Source organism: Atractosteus spatula, chromosome 10 (assembly GCF_055471065.1).
Source record: "Atractosteus spatula isolate fAtrSpa1 chromosome 10, fAtrSpa1.hap1, whole genome shotgun sequence".
Lineage (NCBI taxonomy): Eukaryota > Metazoa > Chordata > Actinopteri > Semionotiformes > Lepisosteidae > Atractosteus > Atractosteus spatula.
Window position 1 is genome coordinate 30391042 of NC_142715.1, and position 22814 is coordinate 30413855.

The 22814-nt window shown below is 47.0% G+C and overlaps 2 protein-coding genes, 1 long non-coding RNA gene and 1 pseudogene across 3 annotated transcripts; all 4 read left to right on the forward strand.

Annotated features, from left to right (window-relative positions):
• The first annotated feature begins 2742 nt into the window (after positions 1-2742).
• LOC148827885 (uncharacterized) lies at positions 2743-5320 on the forward strand. Its single transcript, XR_016091817.1, has 2 exons — positions 2743-3830; positions 4125-5320. It is a non-coding gene; the product is annotated as an uncharacterized LOC148827885 (long non-coding RNA).
• Positions 5321-13959: 8639 nt separating this feature from the next.
• On the forward strand, positions 13960-15620 carry LOC148827886 (uncharacterized). Its single transcript, XM_088926392.1, has 6 exons — positions 13960-13998; positions 14129-14197; positions 14302-14311; positions 14766-15032; positions 15123-15408; positions 15608-15620. Exons 1-6 carry the CDS (start codon positions 13960-13962, stop codon positions 15618-15620), a joined length of 684 nt encoding a protein of 227 aa, XP_088782518.1.
• Positions 15621-16797: 1177 nt separating this feature from the next.
• LOC148827887 (interferon-induced very large GTPase 1-like) lies at positions 16798-18770 on the forward strand (annotated as a pseudogene).
• Positions 18771-19574: 804 nt separating this feature from the next.
• LOC148827888 (interferon-induced very large GTPase 1-like) lies at positions 19575-21497 on the forward strand. Its single transcript, XM_088926393.1, has 2 exons — positions 19575-21018; positions 21466-21497. Exons 1-2 carry the CDS (start codon positions 19590-19592, stop codon positions 21495-21497), a joined length of 1461 nt encoding a protein of 486 aa, XP_088782519.1. The 5' UTR covers positions 19575-19589.
• The last annotated feature ends 1317 nt before the right edge of the window (positions 21498-22814 follow it).

Below are 22814 nucleotides of genomic sequence, written 5' to 3' on the forward strand. Positions count from 1 at the left end.
TCTGTACGACACACTGACACACAGCTCTCTCTCTCCTACATCACTGACCCTCTGTCTGTACGGCACACTGACACACAGCTCTCTCCTACATCACTGATCCTCTCTCTGTACGACACACTGACACACAGCTCTCTCTCTCCTACATCACTGACCCTCTGTCTGTACGGCACACTGACACACAGCTCTCTCTCTCCTACATCACTGACCCTGTCTGTACGACACACTGACACAAAGCTCTCTCTCCTACATCACTGACCCTCTGTCTGTACGACACACTGACACAGCTCTCTCCTACATCACTGATTCTCTCTCTGTACGACACACTGACACACGGCTCTCTTCTACATCACTGACCCTCTGTCTGTACGGCACACTGACACACAGCTCTCTCTCTCCTACATTACTGACCCTCTGTCTGTACGACACACTGACACACAGCTCTCTCTCCTACATCACTGACCCTCTGTCTGTACGACACACTGACACACAGCTCTCTCTCCTACATCACTGACCCTCTGTCTGTACGACACACTGACACACGGCTCTCTCTCTCCTACATCACTGACCCTCTGTCTGTATGACACACTGACACACAGCTCTCTCCTACATCACTGACCCTCTGTCTGTACGACACACTGACACACAGCTCTCTCTCCTACATCACTGACCCTCTGTCTGTACGGCACACTGACACACAGCTCTCTCTCCTACATCACTGACCCTCTGTCTGTACGACACACTGACACACAGCTCTCTCTCTCCTACATCACTGACCCTCTGTCTGTACGGCACACTGACACACAGCTCTCTCTCCTACATCACTGATCCTCTGTCTGTACGACACACTGACACACAGCTCTCTCTCCTACATCACTGATCCTCTGTCTGCACGACACACTGACACACAGCTCTCTCTCTCCTACATCACTGACCCTCTGTCTGTACGGCACACTGACACACAGCTCTCTCCTACATCACTGATCCTCTCTCTGTACGACACACTGACACACAGCTCTCTCTCTCCTACATCACTGATCCTCTCTCTGTACGACACACTGACACACAGCTCTCTCTCTCCTACATCACTGACCCTCTGTCTGTACGGCACACTGACACACAGCTCTCTCTCCTACATCACTGACCCTCTCTCTGTATGACACACTGACACACAGCTCTCTCTCCTACATCACTGACCCTCTGTCTGTACGGCACACTGACACACAGCTCTCTCTCTCCTACATCACTGACCCTCTGTCTGTACGACACACTGACACAGCTCTCTCCTACATCACTGATTCTCTCTCTGTACGACACACTGACACACGGCTCTCTTCTACATCACTGACCCTCTGTCTGTACGGCACACTGACACACAGCTCTCTCTCTCCTACATTACTGACCCTCTGTCTGTACGACACACTGACACACAGCTCTCTCTCCTACATCACTGACCCTCTGTCTGTACGACACACTGACACACAGCTCTCTCTCTCCTACATCACTGACCCTCTGTCTGTACGACACACTGACACACAGCTCTCTCTCCTACATCACTGACCCTCTGTCTGTACGGCACACTGACACACAGCTCTCTCTCCTACATCACTGATCCTCTGTCTGTACGACACACTGACACACAGCTCTCTCTCCTACATCACTGATCCTCTGTCTGCACGACACACTGACACACAGCTCTCTCTCTCCTACATCACTGACCCTCTGTCTGTATGACACACTGACACACAGCTCTCTCTCCTACATCACTGACCCTCTGTCTGTACGACACACTGACACACAGCTCTCTCCTACATCACTGACCCTCTGTCTGTACGACACACTGACACACAGCTCTCTCTCCTACATCACTGACCCTCTGTCTGTACGACACACTGACACACAGCTCTCTCTCCTACATCACTGACCCTCTGTCTGTACGACACACTGACACACGGCTCTCTCTCTCCTACATCACTGACCCTCTGTCTGTATGACACACTGACACACAGCTCTCTCCTACATCACTGACCCTCTGTCTGTACGACACACTGACACACAGCTCTCTCTCCTACATCACTGACCCTCTGTCTGTACGGCACACTGACACACAGCTCTCTCTCCTACATCACTGACCCTCTGTCTGTACGACACACTGACACACAGCTCTCTCTCTCCTACATCACTGACCCTCTGTCTGTACGGCACACTGACACACAGCTCTCTCTCCTACATCACTGATCCTCTGTCTGTACGACACACTGACACACAGCTCTCTCTCCTACATCACTGATCCTCTGTCTGCACGACACACTGACACACAGCTCTCTCTCTCCTACATCACTGACCCTCTGTCTGTACGGCACACTGACACACAGCTCTTTCCTACATCACTGATCCTCTCTCTGTACGACACACTGACACACAGCTCTCTCTCTCCTACATCACTGATCCTCTCTCTGTACGACACACTGACACACAGCTCTCTCTCTCCTACATCACTGACCCTCTGTCTGTACGGCACACTGACACACAGCTCTCTCTCCTACATCACTGACCCTCTCTCTGTATGACACACTGACACACAGCTCTCTCTCCAACATCACTGACCCTCTGTCTGTACGGCACACTGACACACAGCTCTCTCTCTCCTACATTACTGACCCTCTGTCTGTACGACACACTGACACACAGCTCTCTCCTACATCACTGACCCTCTGTCTGTACGACACACTGACACACAGCTCTCTCTCCTACATCACTGACCCTCTGTATGGCACACTGACACACAGCTCTCTCTCCTACATCACTGATCCTCTGTCTGTACGACACACTGACACACGGCTCTCTCTCCTACATCACTGACCCTCTCTCTGTACGACACACTGACACACAGCTCTCTCCTACATCACTGATCCTCTGTCTGTACGGCACACTGACACACGGCTCTCTCTCCTACATCACTGACCCTCTGTCTGTACGACACACTAACACACAGCTCTCTCTCCTACATCACTGATCCTCTGTCTGTACGACACACTGACACACGGCTCTCTCTCCTACATCACTGACCCTCTCTCTGTACGACACACTGACACACAGCTCTCTCCTACATCACTGATCCTCTGTCTGTACGACACACTGACACAAAGCTCTCTCTCCTACATCACTGACCCTCTGTCTGTACGACACACTGACACAGCTCTCTCCTACATCACTGATTCTCTCTCTGTACGACACACTGACACACGGCTCTCTTCTACATCACTGACCCTCTGTCTGTACGGCACACTGACACACAGCTCTCTCTTTGTGTTCTCAGTGTCTGGAGGTGAAGGACGCTTGTCTGGACTCTGAACATCATGAGCTTGGAGCTGTACAACAGGACTAAATGATCTACACCCTGCCATTTCCTGTAACATCCACAGCTCTGATGTGCAGTAGATTTCCTGGAGATGATCTGGGAGGAAAGAGGAAGTGGGTCTTCTCCCACAATGCTTTTCGAATGCTTGTATCATCATGACGACCAGAGAGCTGGCCCAGCCCTGTGAAGGAGGAGTTTGATGAGATCAAGAGCTCACAATATTCTCTCTGTGTCCTCTTTTTCTCTCTAGTCTTTTATCTTCCATCCCTTCTCCCCTCTTTCTGCACAAGCAAAGCTGCTCTTATCTTCAACACAACAGTGGTGTTTTTCAGCCACAATCCCTGACTGGAGCAGATCCTGGGGCCCAGTACCAGTATCAGCAAGAAGAAACATCTCCTCTCCTCCCTGTGAGCTTCTTGAGGGCCATTCCTGTAGACTGGGAAAAGATCATGGTTTGGCTCCAACAGAGCAGGTCCTGATCACACCGAAACTCTCTCTCCTACATCACTGACCCTCTGTCTGTACGGCACACTGACACACAGCTCTCTCCTACATCACTGATCCTCTCTCTGTACGACACACTGACACACAGCTCTCTCTCTCCTACATCACTGACCCTCTGTCTGTACGACACACTGACACACAGCTCTCTCCTACATCACTGATTCTCTCTCTGTACGACACACTGACACACGGCTCTCTTCTACATCACTGACCCTCTGTCTGTACGGCACACTGACACACAGCTCTCTCTTTGTGTTCTCAGTGTCTGGAGGTGAAGGACGCTTGTCTGGACTCTGAACATCATGAGCTTGGAGCTGTACAACAGGACTAAATGATCTACACCCTGCCATTTCCTGTAACATCCACAGCTCTGATGTGCAGTAGATTTCCTGGAGATGATCTGGGAGGAAAGAGGAAGTGGGTCTTCTCCCACAATGCTTTTCGAATGCTTGTATCATCATGACGACCAGAGAGCTGGCCCAGCCCTGTGAAGGAGGAGTTTGATGAGATCAAGAGCTCACAATATTCTCTCTGTGTCCTCTTTTTCTCTCTAGTCTTTTATCTTCCATCCCTTCTCCCCTCTTTCTGCACAAGCAAAGCTGCTCTTATCTTCAACACAACAGTGGTGTTTTTCAGCCACAATCCCTGACTGGAGCAGATCCTGGGGCCCAGTACCAGTATCAGCAAGAAGAAACATCTCCTCTCCTCCCTGTGAGCTTCTTGAGGGCCATTCCTGTAGACTGGGAAAAGATCATGGTTTGGCTCCAACAGAGCAGGACGTTAAGAAACTCAGAGTGGCTGTGGGAGTTTGGGAGTGGGTGTAGGAGATGTAACGTATCTCTCACTTCTGTACGGAGACGCCGATGTGCCAGAGAGCTGGTCCCTTATACTGAATCTCCTTTCCACACTTGGAAACCAACTGGACTCTTTTACAAAGAAAGACATTGTGAGAGGCAGTTGTCCTACAGAACAGATTCTGGGTGTCCTGAGAGAGAGTTCAGTGTGTGAGCCCCACGACTCAGAAATCAGACAGAGAAGGGCATTCTGCTTCACGGACAGGGTTTCCAGGAAATAATAAAGGGCTCTGGGATTAGTGGCGATGTCAACTGTGAGCACAGAGACACACAGCTTAATGCCCCTCTGCCCAAACTATCAATACAGAGCTGCAGCAGAAATAAACTGTTGCAAAAATGTTTAAGCACTTTTTAACCCTTGTTAGTTATACTGTTGTATTACTGAACATGAATTATAAATGTGATTACAAATTACACAGTCTATCCTCAATCTGTGTGAGTTGCTCTATGATATATAAATATCCCACAATATTGTTGTATGTGAGGTTTGTAAAATGCCCTATGATATATCTGTACTGTAAATTTCTATATTTTTTTTATTTGGTTGTACATTGGCAACACTGTAGTTCATCAATGCCAATAAAGCTTTTTGTGTTTGAAATTATATGATAAACTAGCTCAGTTATAGATTTACAGTTGTAGATGCAGTTTGCATTGTGTGGAGAAGAGAAGAACTACAGTTCCCATGCTTCCCAGCAGAAGCAGGAAGAATTATCAGGTAAGACCTCTGTCTATTACCACCAGTGGGCACTGCTGCTTATGTGCTAGTGTGAGGTATCGCAGTGAAGTCACCATCTTGGCTCAAAACCAGGACAAGCAGTGGAGCCTGGAGCCAACATGGCCGAATAACCACCACGTGCTACAGAATGAGACACACCGAAAGGCCGAGGGAGAGTTTGGATCCCTGCTGTGGGTTCCCATTATGTATCTGGGGAGAGCAGTGGACTGGAGACAATGAGTCTGTAAAGCCTGATAGAGACTTATCAGAGAGGCTGGACTCCAGTGTCAGGGGCAGTGAGACTCTGCACTGGGCACTATCAGGTGATACAGACCAGCTCAGTGCTGTTAACCCCAGAGTCTGTAAAGCCTGATAGAGACTCATAAGAGAGGCTGGACTCCAGTGTCAGGGGCAGTGAGACTCTACACTGGGCACTATCAGGTGATACAGACCAGCTCAGTGCTCTTAACCCCCGCTCTTCTGTCCTTGTGCTCTTCTGACAAGTCCAGACTGGGCTCATAATCATTATACACACTACACACACATTATATATTATTTTGGATATATTTCTAATTAAATCATCGTGTATATCTACCCAATTGCGGACATTTTACTGGAGTTATTACAGTAAACTACCAGCCTCTTATAAAGTCTATATAATACTGTACCTCCCTAATTATAATTATAACAATTGCTTACACCTATATAGCGCTTAAAAGGTAATGGGGAATCCCACTACTGCCACCAATGTGCAGCATCCACCTGGATGATGCGACAGCAGCCATAGATATGCTCACCACACATCAGCTATCAGTGGGGAGGAGAGCAGAGTAATGAAGCCAATTCATAGATGGGGATTATCAGGAGGACATGATTGAAAAGGGCCAATGGGAAATTTGGCCAGGATGCTGGGGTTACACCCCTAGTCTTTTCAAGAAATGGTTTGGGATTTTTAATGACCACAGAGAGTCAGGACCTCGGTTTTACGTCTCATCCAAAGGACGGCGCCTGTTTTACAGTATAGTGTCCCCCTCACTATACTGGGGCATTAGGACCCACACAGACCGCAGGGTGAACGCCACCTGCTGGCCTCACTAACACCTCTTCCAGCAGCAACCTTCATTTTTCCCAGGAGGTCTCCCATCCAGGTACTGACCAGGCTCACACCGCGGAGCTTCAGTGGGTTGCCAGCTGTGAGTTGCAGAGTGATATGGCTGCTTGCCATAATGATACTTATATTTATAAAGTATATAAAGGGTTAATTGAAGAAGCTTTCAGAAGCACGGAGTGTTAACAGAAAAACAAACTCATGTGTAACAGTGTTGTGAGTTCAGTGGACTGTAGGTGCAGTGTGGGGAACTGTCCTGTTCAGTCGTGTGCGTGTTACAGAGTGTGAGACAGTTTTTAAACAGCACAGTGTAACATCACCTGTAATGAGTGTAAAGATGTACGAGGCTGAGAGGAAGATCCACGATACCAGCTGCAGTTCTCCTGCAAGAACCTCTGGAAACGCTCCCATATTTTTACTAACTTTTTACAAAATAAACCTTTAAAAAGGAATCCCACGTGAGTTTATTTTCTGCGCGCGTCTATGACTACAGCCCTAACCGGAAAGTACCTGCGTGACGTTACCAATGCCAGACTGTGTGGGTGCAGACACCCGCAGGAAGTCGCTCAGGGGGGTTATGGGAATTGTAGTTCGTAACTAGTAGCTACTGCCTGCTATGGAGAAGCGTTCAGACAGGTTAACATTTAGAGCGAACTACTTGCCTCTTTGAACTTATTTAAAACAGCCGTGGGTGAAAATACCAGGCTCATATAACTGGTGTGGTACCGAAATACAAAATGAGGTATAAATAAATATTTATATATAAACTACAGGCTCAAAGAAGCTTAAAAAAGGTGGAAGTGATATTAGAAAACATAGTTCACACTGACGAAGTTTACTCGTATTTAATAGTTTCGTTTTAATAAATTCCCCTGTTTCTCTGGTAAGTCCAGGTTTTACTGCTCATTTCAATGAGTTTTCATTCTTTAGATTTCATTAGTGTGAAAGACGCGACCCTGTACTGGATACAGCGCATAGAAACTGGACGGACCTCTGTTCACGACTGAAGACACTCAGTATAAAGAGTTAATTAACTGTAATTAATGTAATGAGTCCCGGTGTCGGAGTTACTGTAACTGATAACAACACAGACAGTATTATATTAGTGAGAGTAACAGTAATAGAGAGGAGATTAAACCGTTTTATAACAAAACTAGATATCGCCCTACTAATACATTTCTGTATTATTTAAAAATGTTTTATTGAGAGTGAAGTAATGGGACACTTTGATCAGAAAGTGTTGCTGTAAAAAGTTCCCGGTTTTTATACTCGTCCAGAGACTCTCCCCGCTCTGACCTCTCCTCCAGGTCGCTTCTAATGTGTCTGTTCTGGCGGGTTTCTGTCTAAAAACACGTTACAGGACTCCCGTCTCCTGTGGAGACACATGTGGGGTCGTGTCAGGGCAAAAGTCCCACATTGTAAACCAGTTTAAACTGGGACTGGGTACAACCCGGGTCAAGACAAGAACTGAGAGATTCATCAAGCAGTTTCAGGACTCTCTCCCACTGGTGTCCTTTTCTATCTCTCTGTCCTGTTTCCTAAAAAAGCCCACTAATCCCCAGTGTAGGAAAGAAGACTCGCTCGTCACTCCTATTCTGTCCTGGTGTCGCAGTAACTGGGACTGAAGCAGACGGAGAGGAGACGCGCACTTCCAGAACTTTCCTTCCCGCTCGGTTCTTCCAGCTGAGCCCCAGACGGACTTTTCCCCTCCTGAGGAAAGAACATCTTCCCACACAAACAGCCCGTTTCTCTCGGAAACACCAGCAGCCCACAACACCCACAGCACAGGGAGCGTTTTCACCAGCTGCGCCGCCACACGGACACCAGGACTCCCCTCGTCTGCAGAAACACCAGGGAAGAGCCTCCGCCATCCCTCCCAGCCCACAGGAGGTTCCCGCTGGAATGAGCTGGCGGGGGATTCCCAGTCATTCCTGTGATTTCCAGGAAAGAAGCGGCTCCTCACCTGGGAATAAAACAGCACAGAGAGGAGCTCAAGCACTCAAACTAGGAGCGTCGCTTAGCAACCGCCGCAGCAGCAGTATCCGGAGGACGAGCCGGAAGCGGGTTTTGGCGCCAGTTTTGCTCTTTTATTATCAGCTCATGAGAATAAAGTCAACATAAAACATAAAAGTCCGTTTCTCTCCCTTATCTGTGGAAGCCGTTACCGCTAGGGGGTAAAAAAAGACGTGCTGTGGTATCTCGCTGTTTCGACTTTAGATCTCAAAATTATGACTCAAAATTGCGAGATTTAAAGTCCTAATTATCAGAAATAAAGTCATAATTCTGAGATTTTATGTCACAGTTGTGATATATAAACTTGTAATTTTGAGATACAATGTCGCAAAGTCGAAACTGCGAGATATCGTGTTTTATTTTACTCCCTGGCGGAAACGGCTTCCATACTTATCTGTTTGATTATGAGAAAGGTTACAAACCAGAGACACAGACAGGACACTGTAAGAGTAGGTGTGTGACAACAACAAACACACAGTGTATATAAATGAGATATAAATGAGTCTGCACTGTTATAGACTGTACTGAGTCCTGTCTGTAGGATACCCAAATCCAGCAGGTCTGTCACTGTATCCTCAGTAAAGGGGAACATGTGGGTAAAAATTGCAATTTTGTATGAAACACATTTCAGAAAATCGAAAACCGATTTTCAAAACTCACAATAACACAAACTGGCATTTTAGACAACGAGTAAATAAGACAAAGGCAAAATGTGAATTCACTGGCACTTTCTGCATATTTACCACGACCTTGCTTTCTGATCATTAAAAGTCTCAAAATCTGGCTCTCAAAGTCCTGAAGTACAAGAAATTTTACTGTACCATTTTTTAAATATGACCCTCTGAACAAAGCATGTGAGAAGATATTGGCAAATGGCGATTGCCAATCAGGAGGGAACAGGGAGCATCAGCAAGTGGCTGTGTTTTCTCAACAGACTGAGCAGCGTGTGGTGAGACTAGCTGCCTGGAAATCTGGACTGTCCAGCTGAGCCCTGAGCCCTCAGTATGAGTAGGACGGCAACACAGGCGTTGATCATCAGAGTTAAACGACAGAGCATCATTTACAGGGTCAGACAGATGTAGACCGTCGGGGTCCGATCAGTTCAAACCAGTTAATTTCGTTTTGCACTGGAGCCCAATTTTGGAAACATTTCATGTTCTACACTGATGTTGCCCGGGAGTACAAATATTTAAGAGTTTACTAGATTTCATTAACTTTGAACAGTTTTAAAACTCTATTTTATGCAATAATAATAATTCATTAGACTATTTTAGATGCATTTGTATTTAGATGTATTTGTATGTGCTGACATAAAGCTTTAATTTTATTATATCGACTGATGAATACTTGCTTACCTGCTGTTGTGGGAAATTCTTCATCAGAAGAGCAGGACACAGTCTTGTGCAGATTCAGTTTTATTGAGCTCAATAAGTCCATCAACGCACACCGGGTCTGCCCCACAGAACAGACAAACTGCAAGGGTTTCCCAGTTCTTATATATACAGTCAGAAGAAAGTTTGTTTCACAATCTAAGTGCTTGTCCTGTTCACGGACACGTCACGTCACGCCCCTCTGCAGTATGGACGCAGTGCATTCTCAGCTTCACCTCAAATCTGCGTGAAAAAAAAAATGTTGCACAGATCCCCGATCCCAGTGTTTCTGCAGAGCTGAAGGACAAGGGGCAGATTCCTCCTTTACGCACCGCGAATTCACGAGCGGAGTGATGACATCATTATCGGTGAATTCGAGCGTTGTGTTGGTGCTCAAGGTGCACACTGGACACTGTGGGGGTCTCGTTTTTCTTTGATATCCAGCACGGAAATGACTGAACGACTCGCTTGATGAACTAACCAAAATAAAAAGGTCGCCTACTAAATGCCTACAGCTCATCTGTATTCAAAACAAGCCTCCATGTCGACCACTGTAATAAACAGCATACGGCCACACCGCGGCGGTTTGGAGCCAAGCCATATAAGGGTGAAACAGCACAGCTGCAGCGATGTCTGGGCAAAAAGGTAAGAGATGCCAGATCGCCTTTCACGTCTGTTGGGCTGCGTCCAGTTTTGTGCTGTGGAGAGTAATAGTTCCTATTGTAACAATAGATAGTGTGAGAGAAATCTAGCCCTGACACCAGCTTTATGCAAGCAAATAACTGACGCCCTAAAGCTGGGGGTTACTGTGCAGTGTGTGTCCCATTTATTCTCCAGCACAGCTCTGATGCAGTAAGCAGGCCCAGCTCTGAACTAGGTGAAGGACTATGAATTCACAATCGGGCATGAGCCCGGGCATGAGCTCTTCACCCCACTGCCCTCAGGCAAGAGACACAAGAGCATATGGACACTTACCACTAGATTCCTCAATAGCTTCTATCCACAAGCAGTGCGATTGATGAACACATTTAGCCATGCCCCTCGGACCACACCTATACCATCTACCTTATTTTGATTTCTTATTTATTGCCCATCTGCAGTCACTGTTTACACGTCTGCACTGTTTACATTCATGCTGTTAACTTGTACATTGTCTACTGTTTGTACAGTATATTGTCTTGGTGCACTGTCTGCACATTGTGTTTTTACACTTTTTTAACAATCGAGAGACTTTCTGTCAGTAAGAATTCCATTGTACCAGTACATGTATCAGTCACATATGGCAATAAAGTTCAAGTTCAAGTTCCAGTTGCTTGTTAGATATCCCATTATCTGGTTGCTGATTACTCAAGAGCAGGAAGAAGTTGGCATGTGTGCATTATGAGCTGTTAGCAGAAGGGGGCGCTTTTGGGTTATACATGTGAGTGGTGCGGTCCCACTGTGAAGAATTCCCATTTGGGACACAAAAGAGAACCGAGTCTGGGATACTGCTCGTCCCTTTGGAAACCAGGACTCCAGTGTCTGTCGCCAGCTTGTGTCGGCACAGGGGGTGATTTGATCTTTCCCTGCAGATAAACGCCCGCGTGCACGATGATGAAAAGGGTGGTGGTGGTGGTGACGACGACGATGGTGACCTGTAACTCTGCCTGTGCAGAACTCCGGCTCTCTGGGCTGCCGGTGAAGGAGGAGGAGGAAGGTGAGTGGACCCACCCAAACTGGGACCGAGCCAAGGGCTCGGCAGATACGATTACTGCTGCTGGTACTAATCACAATCATGCGTTTCTTTATTAACATAAGATACAGAGGAGGCCTCTCAGCCCTCGAGCTGGTTTGGTAATTAGTAGGTGACTGAACCTTCACCCAGGTGTGTCTGGAGAGAAGCCAGGGTATCGGCTTCAACAACAGGGCTGGGCAGCTTGTGTCCCACCCCCACTACCCTTTGTGTAAAGAAGCGCCTCCTGTCCTGACTGGAGGAGCTCATCCAGCTGTGTCAGGAGAGAAGCCAGAGTAGTGGCTAACTGTTGTTTCCGTTTCTGGGTGATATTGTGTGATGACAGTGTCCGGGGGTTTCAGTGGAAGTGATTGAAGAGCTGGGCAGGAGAAAAAAGAGCAGAAAGCTGCTGTCAAAGTGTTTTTTTATCCAGGTATTTTGTCATTTTTGTTATCAAATAATATTATTTTGTATTTCCAGATATTTTATTTCTGGAGCGCATATTTAGTTCAGCTCAGAGGCGGAGAAGTGTTATGAGACAATGGTACCACATAAATATTCCATCCACAGGCGACAGTAACTCCAAACTGAGGATCAGAGTATTCCAGATGATTCTCGAGCTACACCGACAGTCTTTGCCAGTACTGTACGTGTAAAACCTTGCTTTTCTTCATTACAGCAGAAACAGCAGCTAAATCTCCCTGCAGTTTCCAGCTGGCAGCCCCACTGGAGCTCAGCAGGTGTGAGCCTGGCCAGTACATGGATGGGAGATCCCTGGGAAAATTGAGGTTGCTGGTGGAAGAGGTGTTAGTGGGGCCAGCAGGGGGCGCTCACCCTGCAGTCTGTGTGGCTCCTAATGCCCCAGTATAGTGACAGGGACACTATACTGTAAACAGGTGCCGTCCTTCGGATGAGATTTAAAACTGAGGTCCTGAGTCACTGTACTCATTTAAAATCCCAGGGTGTTTCTGGAAAAGACTAGGGGTGTTACCCCAGTGTCCTGGCCAAACGTCCCCCTGGTCTTTAACAAACCATGCAATCAGGGCCTCCTAATAACTCCCATCTCTGAACTGGCTTCATCACTCTGCTCTGCACACTGGTGGGGCAGGAGGGGATCCGCATGACCCTTAAAGAGCTTTGAGTGGAGTTTCCAGAAAAGCGCTATTTAAGTTTAAGGAATTATTGTTATTGTTATTACAGGTCAACCACATGGATTCTGTTGCTGATTCTGTCATCAGGTGAGTCAGCTTTTGGGGACCCCTGGACTAACTGGCCCAGGGACACAGACCCCTGGACTGACTGGACCAGGGACACAGAGTACTTCTCTAACTGGATTGAGGTTCTTCAGGACCAGGGTTGAAGGCCCCTTATTTAGATGAGCCTCATCCTCTTTCCTGTTGGCTGATGGGACAGTGCAAGTGTCCGTGAGCACAACAGCTCCTTATTGGATGTACTATTGGATATATTTGGTGCAGTGGTTAGTGGTGTCCCGGTTTCCTCTGACAAGCCCAGATGCATGCTGGTGGGTGGAATTTGCTTCTGGCTGTGAGTGTGTGTCCCAGCAGTGTGTGTCTGCCCCAGTGTGTGCCTGGCATCCCGTGCGGTTTGTACCCTGTTGCATGCTGGGATGGGCAACTCTGAATTGGAAATAGTGATCAGAAAACGGAGGGATGGGATTGAATTTATTCCGAAATTCCCTCACACGTTATTGCTTTTTGTTCCCCCCATTGCCCAGTCTCCTCGGAACATGTCGCGGTGACTGAAAAATTCGGGAATTCGGTCACTCTGCCCTGCAACGGAGAACCCTACAGACTTGGGATCCCCAAACGCAAACTCCACGTTTTCTGGGAAACCCTTGATTACCGCATCTATGAGTACATGGGCGGGAAGGGCTATCCTGACAATGGGTTCGAGAACAGAGCCGAGATGTCCCGAGAGAAGATCAGCCGCAGGGATTTATCTCTGACCGTCCACCACATCACCTTCTCTGATGGCCAGATCTAAGCGTGTTACCTCCTAACAGGGAGCAGACGCTTGATTCAGAGTGTGGACCTTGTCATTCTAGGTCATTTTTTACAAGGACGGGGGTTACAAATATAGAAAGCACTGAGCGGGGATAATCAATAATTAAATTGATCATCAGAACTCCCAAATTGTGTTGCCAGGAATATAGCTGAATGGTCGGTATAGTTAGAGGCACCGGAGATCTTTATTCTTTGGCACAGTTTCGGCAAGGGAGCAATAAATCGGAGGCCAACTGGGTTGATCACACATTTTTGAAGAATGACAATGACACCAACAACTAAACAACACAACAGACGACATGCATGTGGCCCTAATTCAAAGACAAGGCATCTTGGAGGTCAGTGTCCTGACCAGCCAGTGAAACCTACACTACTGCCCAGTTTTGCTGCCCGATTCTCCCTTCGTATAATTCTGGATAAAGCGCATGAGAATCTGGCTCCGTATTTAACTCATCTGGTGCCCAGTAGCAAAGGGAGGTTTTTGACCTGCGGATTCCCGATAGAGGAAATCGAGAGTCTCCTAAAATAACAGAACGGGCAAGTTCCCTTGGACATCGGGTCAAATGCTGAGCTGGAATCTGGTCCGTAAGGCTGATCTAAGGTGGAACTAACGTACAGGTCTCATAACTCTGCATGCACAGGGTTCGGAATGTAAGTACGGCGCCCGGCTGTCATCTGTGAGTTAAACGTTTTCTGGAAACATTGGTTGGGTAAAAATTCCTCTCACCCTGTAGAAGAAGAGCCGAGCTCTTCGCTTTATTTCACAGACCTCCGGTGACGGGCTCAGTCCTCACAAAGTGAGCTGCTGTCCTGTCCAAGGAGACAAAGAGAAGCTCTCGACCTGAAATTCTTTGTATCCCAACATGTTCTATGTTTGATGAATCCATCACAAGCTACTCTGTACGGGATATTAGCAGAGGAGATTCTTCCTGTGTGTTTAAATATCGACTCTGTACAGAATAGCATATTAGTTTGTTAGTGTTACTTGGGTAGAGGAATCGTAGCTGAGGTATTTTCTCATACACCGACACCAACACCTAGTGGTGATATGAGGCACTGTGGGAGGATCAGTGAGGAAAGGGGAAACATTTTTCCAACTCAGAAGTCCACAGCCTGCAGCCTGGAGTCTCTCTGTCTCTCCCTCTCCACACTGCTGGTCCAGTGGAGGTGCTGTTTGATTCTGCAGGATCTGCCCAGTCTCGCAGAGTCTTACTGAGCAGCACAGGGCTCCCTGGCCCCGGGTACGAGCAGAGAGTGTCAGTGCAGAACAGCTCTCTGACACTGCGTTCCTTCACTCCAGCTGATCAGGGCAGCTACACAGTGAGGGACCTTCAGGGAATCACTATCAGCACTGTGACAGTCACTGTGGGAGGTGAGCAGGTCTACATTAGGGTCACTAAACAGCTCTATATTCTTGACAGAGTGTGTTCTTATATCATCCTCTGTCCTGATTGTCTTTCAGTTCACAGAGTCACTGTCACCCTGCATCCTGGAGCCTCTCTGTCTGTCCCTCTGTTCACTAGAGAGCCAGTGGAGGTGCTGTTTGACCCTGCAGGAACTGGAGACTCGACCTCAGTGTGTTCTGTCCAGAACAACACAGCCAGCTGTGTCCCCCAGTACAGAGACAGAATGTCAGTGGAGAATCAGGAGCTGAGAATGCAGGACCTGAGGAAATCCGATCAGGGGAACTACACAGTGTTGCTCTCACATTCAGAAGGCCGTCAGCGTTGTGTCTCTTACTGTGGGAGGTGAGTAAATGCACAGAATGAATTGGGTCGTATTGGAAAGTCTACTGGCACCAAAACAGACCCTTCTCCCTAGTGTCTCCTCTAACTGACACTGACCCTTTCATACAGCTCATACCTGTGTGATAGTCTTACATTCCCATTCAACTAAATACATTAGTGCAGCTCTATAAAAGAACGTATTGCTCACGGTGCCCTCTAGTGGCAGCCTCTAGTCACTGCTGTCCTCTCAGGGGGTCACCCTGCCTCACCTGTAATCTGGTGTTACTGTCTGGGAGATTCCAAGGGAGAGTCTCATCCCAAAGTTTACAACCCTAAAGTCAGAGTGCATTGTTACTCATCCTCGATCAGCCAATCAGGAACTGGTAGGGCAGGGTAACCCCACGTGGGTCTCGAATGCCCGCAAAACATTCAACCAATGAACGACCGTAGTTCCTCCAGATAAAACAGGCAGCACAGAGCTCCAGGACATTCTCAGACTCATCTCGGACAATCACGTAACGGCCAGTGTGTCCAAGTGCCAGGACTTTACTTTGTTTTAAGGATGATGCCGCGCGTAACCAAAGGATCCGCCGAGGTTAGCCCAGCAGCAAGCCTCGTGAACCCACCGCGAACACTCACCTGATCAACAAGTGAACTACGGTCAGAACTGTGGACAGCTGAATCTCAGGATTCAGGACTAGCACTACATCAGGAACGAACTGGTCTTCCAGTCGAAACAGTGTGACTTGCTTGGACCCGCAGTCACTTTTCATGTGCACAAACTCTGCTAGTAAGCCAGGACTAACTAGCCGGTCTTCAGAGAGCCCACTGCTTGAGCATTGCAGCAGGAATCTCTCCCACCACGTCGCAAGCCGCAACACCACTGCACCGGGGCAGAGAGCGCCGATTGGACACAGCAACAAGCCTGTCGCTGTTCCCTTGTGTCCGTCGGAGGTCTGAATCCACACAGATTGGATGAGTATTCAACATTCTGCATTACAGCTCGAGAATTCAATTGTTACCTCAACCACAGTGATATCAATTTAATTCCTATGAGTGATGTACATGCTTTTGAGTATCTAGTGTAGAAGTTGTAATCCAAGTTCATTTACGAAACGGTCTAAATGAATGGTTTACTGAATGTATGTCCCTCTTGGTTTGTAACTCTTCGTGATTGAATATATACCTTTTGTTTTCTGCTAACCCTCACTCTTAAGATCTGTTATGTTTATATGCACATTTTATGTATTAATAAATGTATTGTCGTGTATTAGTATCAGTGTGTGTGCGTTGCTGAGTATCCCACAAGGTTAGTTAATAGCCATCAAAGAATCATTTTGTGACTTACTGCTACAATTAATAATTGTCCCAGTAAATGCACAAAACCCCTACACCGTAAATCTGAGAACGATGATGTGCTCTGTCATGGAGCCTCACCTGTTCACTGTGAAGAACTTCCCTCGCAGAGCTGAGATCGTGCAGTGGGCCTACCACACCGAGGAGGAAAGGCACAGAGGTATTTCTGTTTCTGAGTTTTCTGAACTGGCAGAAATCCTGAAGAGAACTAAAGACAAACTACAAGATTCTACATTCGCACTCAGTGACTCTCTAAACTGGCATGAGGCCAAGATCAAAGCCACCTGTACCATATCCTTCTCCCTGAACTCCCTGCGACAGACTTTAACACAGAACAATGAGGAAGAAGCAGAGCTGCTGGTACTTTCTATCATCACTGCTCTAGGATACAACTCAAAGAGCAAAATTTTTAGTCATCTGAGCTGTAAAGACATTGACTTTTTAGAGAATAAGCTGCAGAAGGCTTATGACAAGTACTGCTCTCTGAAAGAACAAGACTCTATTAGAGCTCAGGCCTACTTAGTGCTGACAGCTCTATCTGTATCCAGAGACAAACAATCAGTCTCCTCACAGGACAAGGGAAAGCAACTGCAGTTCCTGAAATCACAGCTGAGGGACAAAATGGCACCTGATGTTTCCTCAGCAATGAGTTCTGCATATGAACACCAGGACTGGGAAAGACTTCAGCAAGAACGAATATCTATTTCTGAAAACAAGGAGAAAATTGGCAAAGAGCTGAAGAATCTAACACAGTGCCAGGAAATTGCTTTCTCAGAGCACAACCAAAGAGGTGATCTGACAGAGTCCTCTGTACAGGATGACCATCACTGAAACACAACGGAAGAACAATTCAGTGAGGCAGTGAAAAATGAAAGAGATGCTTTTCTGAACTTGCTACAAAAACTTGGCCTCAGGGATTCATATCCCAGTAGGCTGAAGAAAACCTATGTGCTCATTATCAACAGTTTGTCATGCAGTGTCACCCAACCTCAAACAGAGAAAGAGCTGTACTTTCACTATCTCTACAAACTCATGATGTTGGACTACAGTTACAGGACCTTGTTCCTTAAAGATCACAAGACTGACTCTGCTGGCAGCAGTCTGATGAAAGAGAAGTCAACGGATGACACAACAGGCAGTGATGACTTTTTCACTCTTGGACTCCAGAGTTCCACTTCCTGCGATGGCACTTCTGAAGACTCTTACGGAGAGGGCATCTATCAAGAGTCGCACATTCACCCCCTGGATGTCCACATGGCTGTGTTCCACTGCTCTGATGACTTCCTGAGAGCGTTCCTCTTCTCCAAGCTCTCCACCTGTCAGTTTGCCTTACCCCTCCTGGTGCCCAGCCCTGAGACTGGGGCAGTGGAGTTCCCTCTGTGGGCCCTGAGGCAGGTCAAGAGAGTAAGGAGCCCTCAGAGAGAGGCAGCTCTGTGAAACACAACTGCAGGGACATGTTCAACACTCCAGTGTCAACTGTGTCCTTCATCAGGCTGGGATCATCCTCTGTCTCCAAATTCCAGATCCTCAACAGCATCGTTAGCCCCAAGAGACACAGTGTGTTTTTCCACCGGCACTGCAGGGGCAGCTCCCCACACCGCCTGCTCATGGACGGGGTGGTGGAGATCGCCTGGTACTGTCCAGGAGGCTGGAAGGACGACGTGTTCGACAGCTGTGTGGCTTTCCTGAACCTTCACGGCGATGCTAGCAAACACCCAGAGCTGCTGCAGTTTCTCCAGGAGGTCAGCACTGTCAACGTGCTTCTGATCCCAGAGTCTCCACTGGAGGGAGAAGAGAAGAAGACAGCTGAGGCTCTTATCGACTCTCCTGCCCCCCTGATCTTGATCTATCTGTTTGCTGGACAGAGTAAAGTCCCTCCAGGAAACAATCCAACCAAGGTGAGACTGGCTGCCAAGAACAGGGGAGAAGCACAGCTGACTAAAGAAATAATATTGAACATCAAACACTGCGTCTCCACTGTGAACAAGACCTCCAGCCTGCAGACATACTTACAGGCAGTGAGATGACAGCAGTTCAAGGTGGATGAAGACAGTGACTCCTGTACAGAAGGGAAGGAAAAGGCCCAGGTTTTGTTGATGCTGCTGAGAGAAAGAGAGTTATTGAGCCTCAAGAAGGAGCTGTTGCCTCTGCAGGGTGAGCTGTGGCACCAGTGGTTCATGAAGGACAAAGAACAATATCGTCTGAACAGCAAAGCGAACAAAAGTATTGAACAGCAGCTGAGCGAGATCAGAACTGAGAAAAGAGCCTTCCTTCGTGAACAGCTGAAGAGAGCATTCCCTCTCAATGACTTCATGAGATCCTTCCTGGCGTGTTTAACTTCTGCAGATCCACAAGACACCAAGCTGTTCATGCTGCACTGGCTGAGAATGTATCTAGATGAACTGACTGCAGACACGCTGAGCGAACTTCAGGAGAAGTACCACTCCACATGGACAACACTGAGACTGAAAGACAAGAGTACGGACAAGGAGCAGGAAATGATACTGCAGGAGAAACAGAACACAATATCTGAACAGATTAGTGCTGCTACTCTTGGACTTCAACACCTCATGAGAGAAACCGCTCAGCTGTATGAGACTGTTCATTCAGAAGGAGAGGGTCTAAAAGATCAGAGACAATTTTTCAGTGTCCTTGCTGCTGCTGAAGCAGAGATGTTAATTTCAGGACATCCTCTGGAGCTGATGGACGGAGATGCTGCCCATGTGCGCCTGGTGTGGATTGAGGCCGTCGTGGACAAGCTCACTGAGAGACTTGGAGACAGAAAGGTGTTTGTCCTCTTTGTCCTTGGGGTCCAAAGCTCAGGAAAGTCCACTCTGCTGAACACAATGTGTGAGCTGCAGTTCACAGTGAGTGCAGGCAGGTGCACCATGGGAGCATTCATGCAGTTAGTGCGGATGAGTGAGGAGGTCAGAGCCCAGCTGCATTATGACTTTGTCCTGGTGGTGGACACAGAGGGGCTTCGGTCACCAGAGCTCAGTAATAAAACCTCACTGAGTCATGACAATGAATTAGCAACTTTTGTTATCGGGATTCCTGACATGACTGTGATCAACATCATGGGAGAGAATCCCTCTGAAATGCAGGACATTCTCCAGATCTGTGTCCAGGCATTCCTGAGAATAAAGTCTGTTCAGATCAAACCAAGTTGTGTTTTTGTGCACCAAAACATTGCAGAAGCTTCAGCGAAAGACAAGAATATGGAGGGAAGGAGGCGTCTCCTGGAGAAACTGGATGAAATGGCTCGCATTGCTGCTACAGAGGAAGGCTGTAAAGTTACTGGCTTCAGTGATATAATCCAGTTCAATGTGGAGTCACAGGTTTTCTACTTCAAGAACCTTCTGGAAGGAGACCCTCCGATGGCTCCTCCCAACCCCTCCTACAGCCAGAATGTCCAGGAGCTGAAGACGAAGCTCCTCAGTGTCGCTCAGTGGCAGCCGGGAGTGAAGTTTCCCTCACTGTCCGAGTTTAAATTACGGATCAAAGATCTCTGGAACGCCCTGCTGGCGGAGAACTTTGTCTTCAGCTTCAGAAACACCCTGGAAATGTTGGTTTACAGTAAACTGGAGGACAAGTACGGAGAGTGGTCGTGGAAGATGAGGAAACGAGCCCTGGAGATACAGAACAGACTGAGCAACCAAATCAACAATAAGAAAGTTCAGGCTGTGACATTGTCAGATCTGATGAGAGAATTTGATGACGTCTACAGCACTCTAACAGCTGAAATAGAGAAGTATTTTAAAGAGGAGAAATACCAGGAGATCTTGATTAATTGGAAGGTGAATGTTGATAAAAGATTTGAGAACCTGAGGAATGAGCTCATTGAAGAAACCCAAAAGCAGAGCAATGAACTGATCAGAATAAAGAAATGTCAATCAGAGCTGGACAGGAAGAAATCCGAATACGAAGAAGAACTGATTAACATGAGCAAAGACCTAGTGTCTCGACTGAAGGAGCAGAAGCTCAGTGATGAGAAAGCGAAGGAGGAGTTTGACACACTCTGGGAGAGCTGGGTGACCAGAGTGTCCTCAGAGCTGCCCCCTGTGGAACAGCTGGATATCAGAGCCACAGTGCAGAACATCCTGCTGGAGAAATTCAAGAACCAGGGAGATGTCCTCAACAAGATTGTGAACAGAGAGGAGGTGTTCCAGTTCAATGAGATGAAACACATCAAACAAAGCCGGACCAGATCTGCATGGATCAAAGTTTCTGACCCCAAGCTTCTCTTCCTGTTGGTCTTATGGAAAGCAAGCTGGGGTATGCAAAAAGACAAATTCCTAATGCAAGAAGTGGTATGTGGCCAATAAAGCAACATTATTATTACGCGATAACAGATTATCTTGTTAACGGACATCCTCATTATTACGAGATAACATAATATTTAACAGATTACCTCATTATTACAAGATAACAGATTATCTTGTTAACAGATGACCTCATTATTACAAGATTATAACAGATCATCTCAAAATTATGAGATAGCAACGATCATATGTGTGTATGAACAACCTGTTACACTGCGCATAGACAGCATCTACGAGCTGCCGATAGCTGTGCTGGAGCTGCAGGCTTAGTGATCCTGACGATGAGCTAAACTGCAAAATACACACAGATCTACTTCCCCTGGTGTTTATTCATAATGGACTGGTACAGTCTGGACCTCATGTGAACACATTTTTGTTCTCTCACGTTGAGTATCCTCAGACAAGAGCGAGTGCATCCTGGAATCAGACTGAAAGACAGATAATCATGATGGACGTACTGTACAGTGTGTATGGAACAGGTTGTTCATACACACATATGATCTTTGCTATCTCATAATTATGACATAACTCAGTAATTGTTGTTTTTTTTTATACCTTGGTGTGATGTGTCTCATTTCAGACTCAGTAACACCTCTGTAAGTACAGCCTTTTCATCCCAAAAGTACAACGCAACCTCAAACATGCAAACTTGCAAACTTAAAAGCTTCACTGATCAATTCCTGTCAGCTCCTCACAAGCAGAGGGCTCCGGTACATCAACACTCACGCCCAGCTGATCCTCCTGGCACAGAGACACGACCCGGTGCTTTAATGCCAACTCTTGTGCTTCTGTTCTCTGGCAGAGAGAACCCGCCTCAGCTCGAATCGCAAACCGACACGAAATGTACACGTCAAACCTGCTGTCGGGCGGAATGGACCAGATTGGAGCCGCCGGACCAAGTAAACAATTACTGAGTTATGTCACCGGGCCCGTTGTCATGGAAACCGGACAAACCGAACTTCCCGTTACTACCCTGACCTGCTCGTCTAATAATAAAAATGTCTGACCCGTGTCGGTGACCCATCTGTTTCCACACTCCTGTCGACAGAAGATGAGGCTGACGTTGGCTTCTTATTCGCATGCTGCTGCTGTGATGTCGCCTTTCGCCTGTAGATGGCTCTCTCCAGTCATTTTTAATTGTACTCATCCGGATGGATTACTGTACATATCCTCATTAAAGCGGAATATATAATTAAATAGTGACTGTCCAAATAGCATTTTTGTATGAAACACATTTCAGAAAATCGATTTTCAAACTCCCAATAACACAAACTGGCATGTTAGACAACAAGTAAATAAGACAAAGGCAAAACGTGAATTCACTGGCACTTTCTGCATATTTACCGTGACCTTGCCTTCTGATCATTAAAAGTCTCATATTATTGCATTTTCCAAGACATTTTAAACTAGCAGTATTAGAGGGGAAATTTAGAACATGGCATTTGAGAATATATTGTTAACCAAGGATGAGCAAAGGGTGATTGCACTTTCTGCTTATTGCTATGAACCTACCCCCGGTTCTAAAAACTTTTCACAATTCTGACACTGAGGTGTGAGACACAGTGGAACAGACTGTCAAAATAGTACTGTACTGTATGACGCTCTGAACACAGCATGTGAGAAGTCACTGGCAAACGGTGATTACCAATCAGGAGGGAGGGCCACAGCAATACAGCAACAGTCTGTCCTTCTGTGGATTATTTTACTTTACTGAACTGGTTCCATTCTTCACCCCTCTGCTCCTACTAT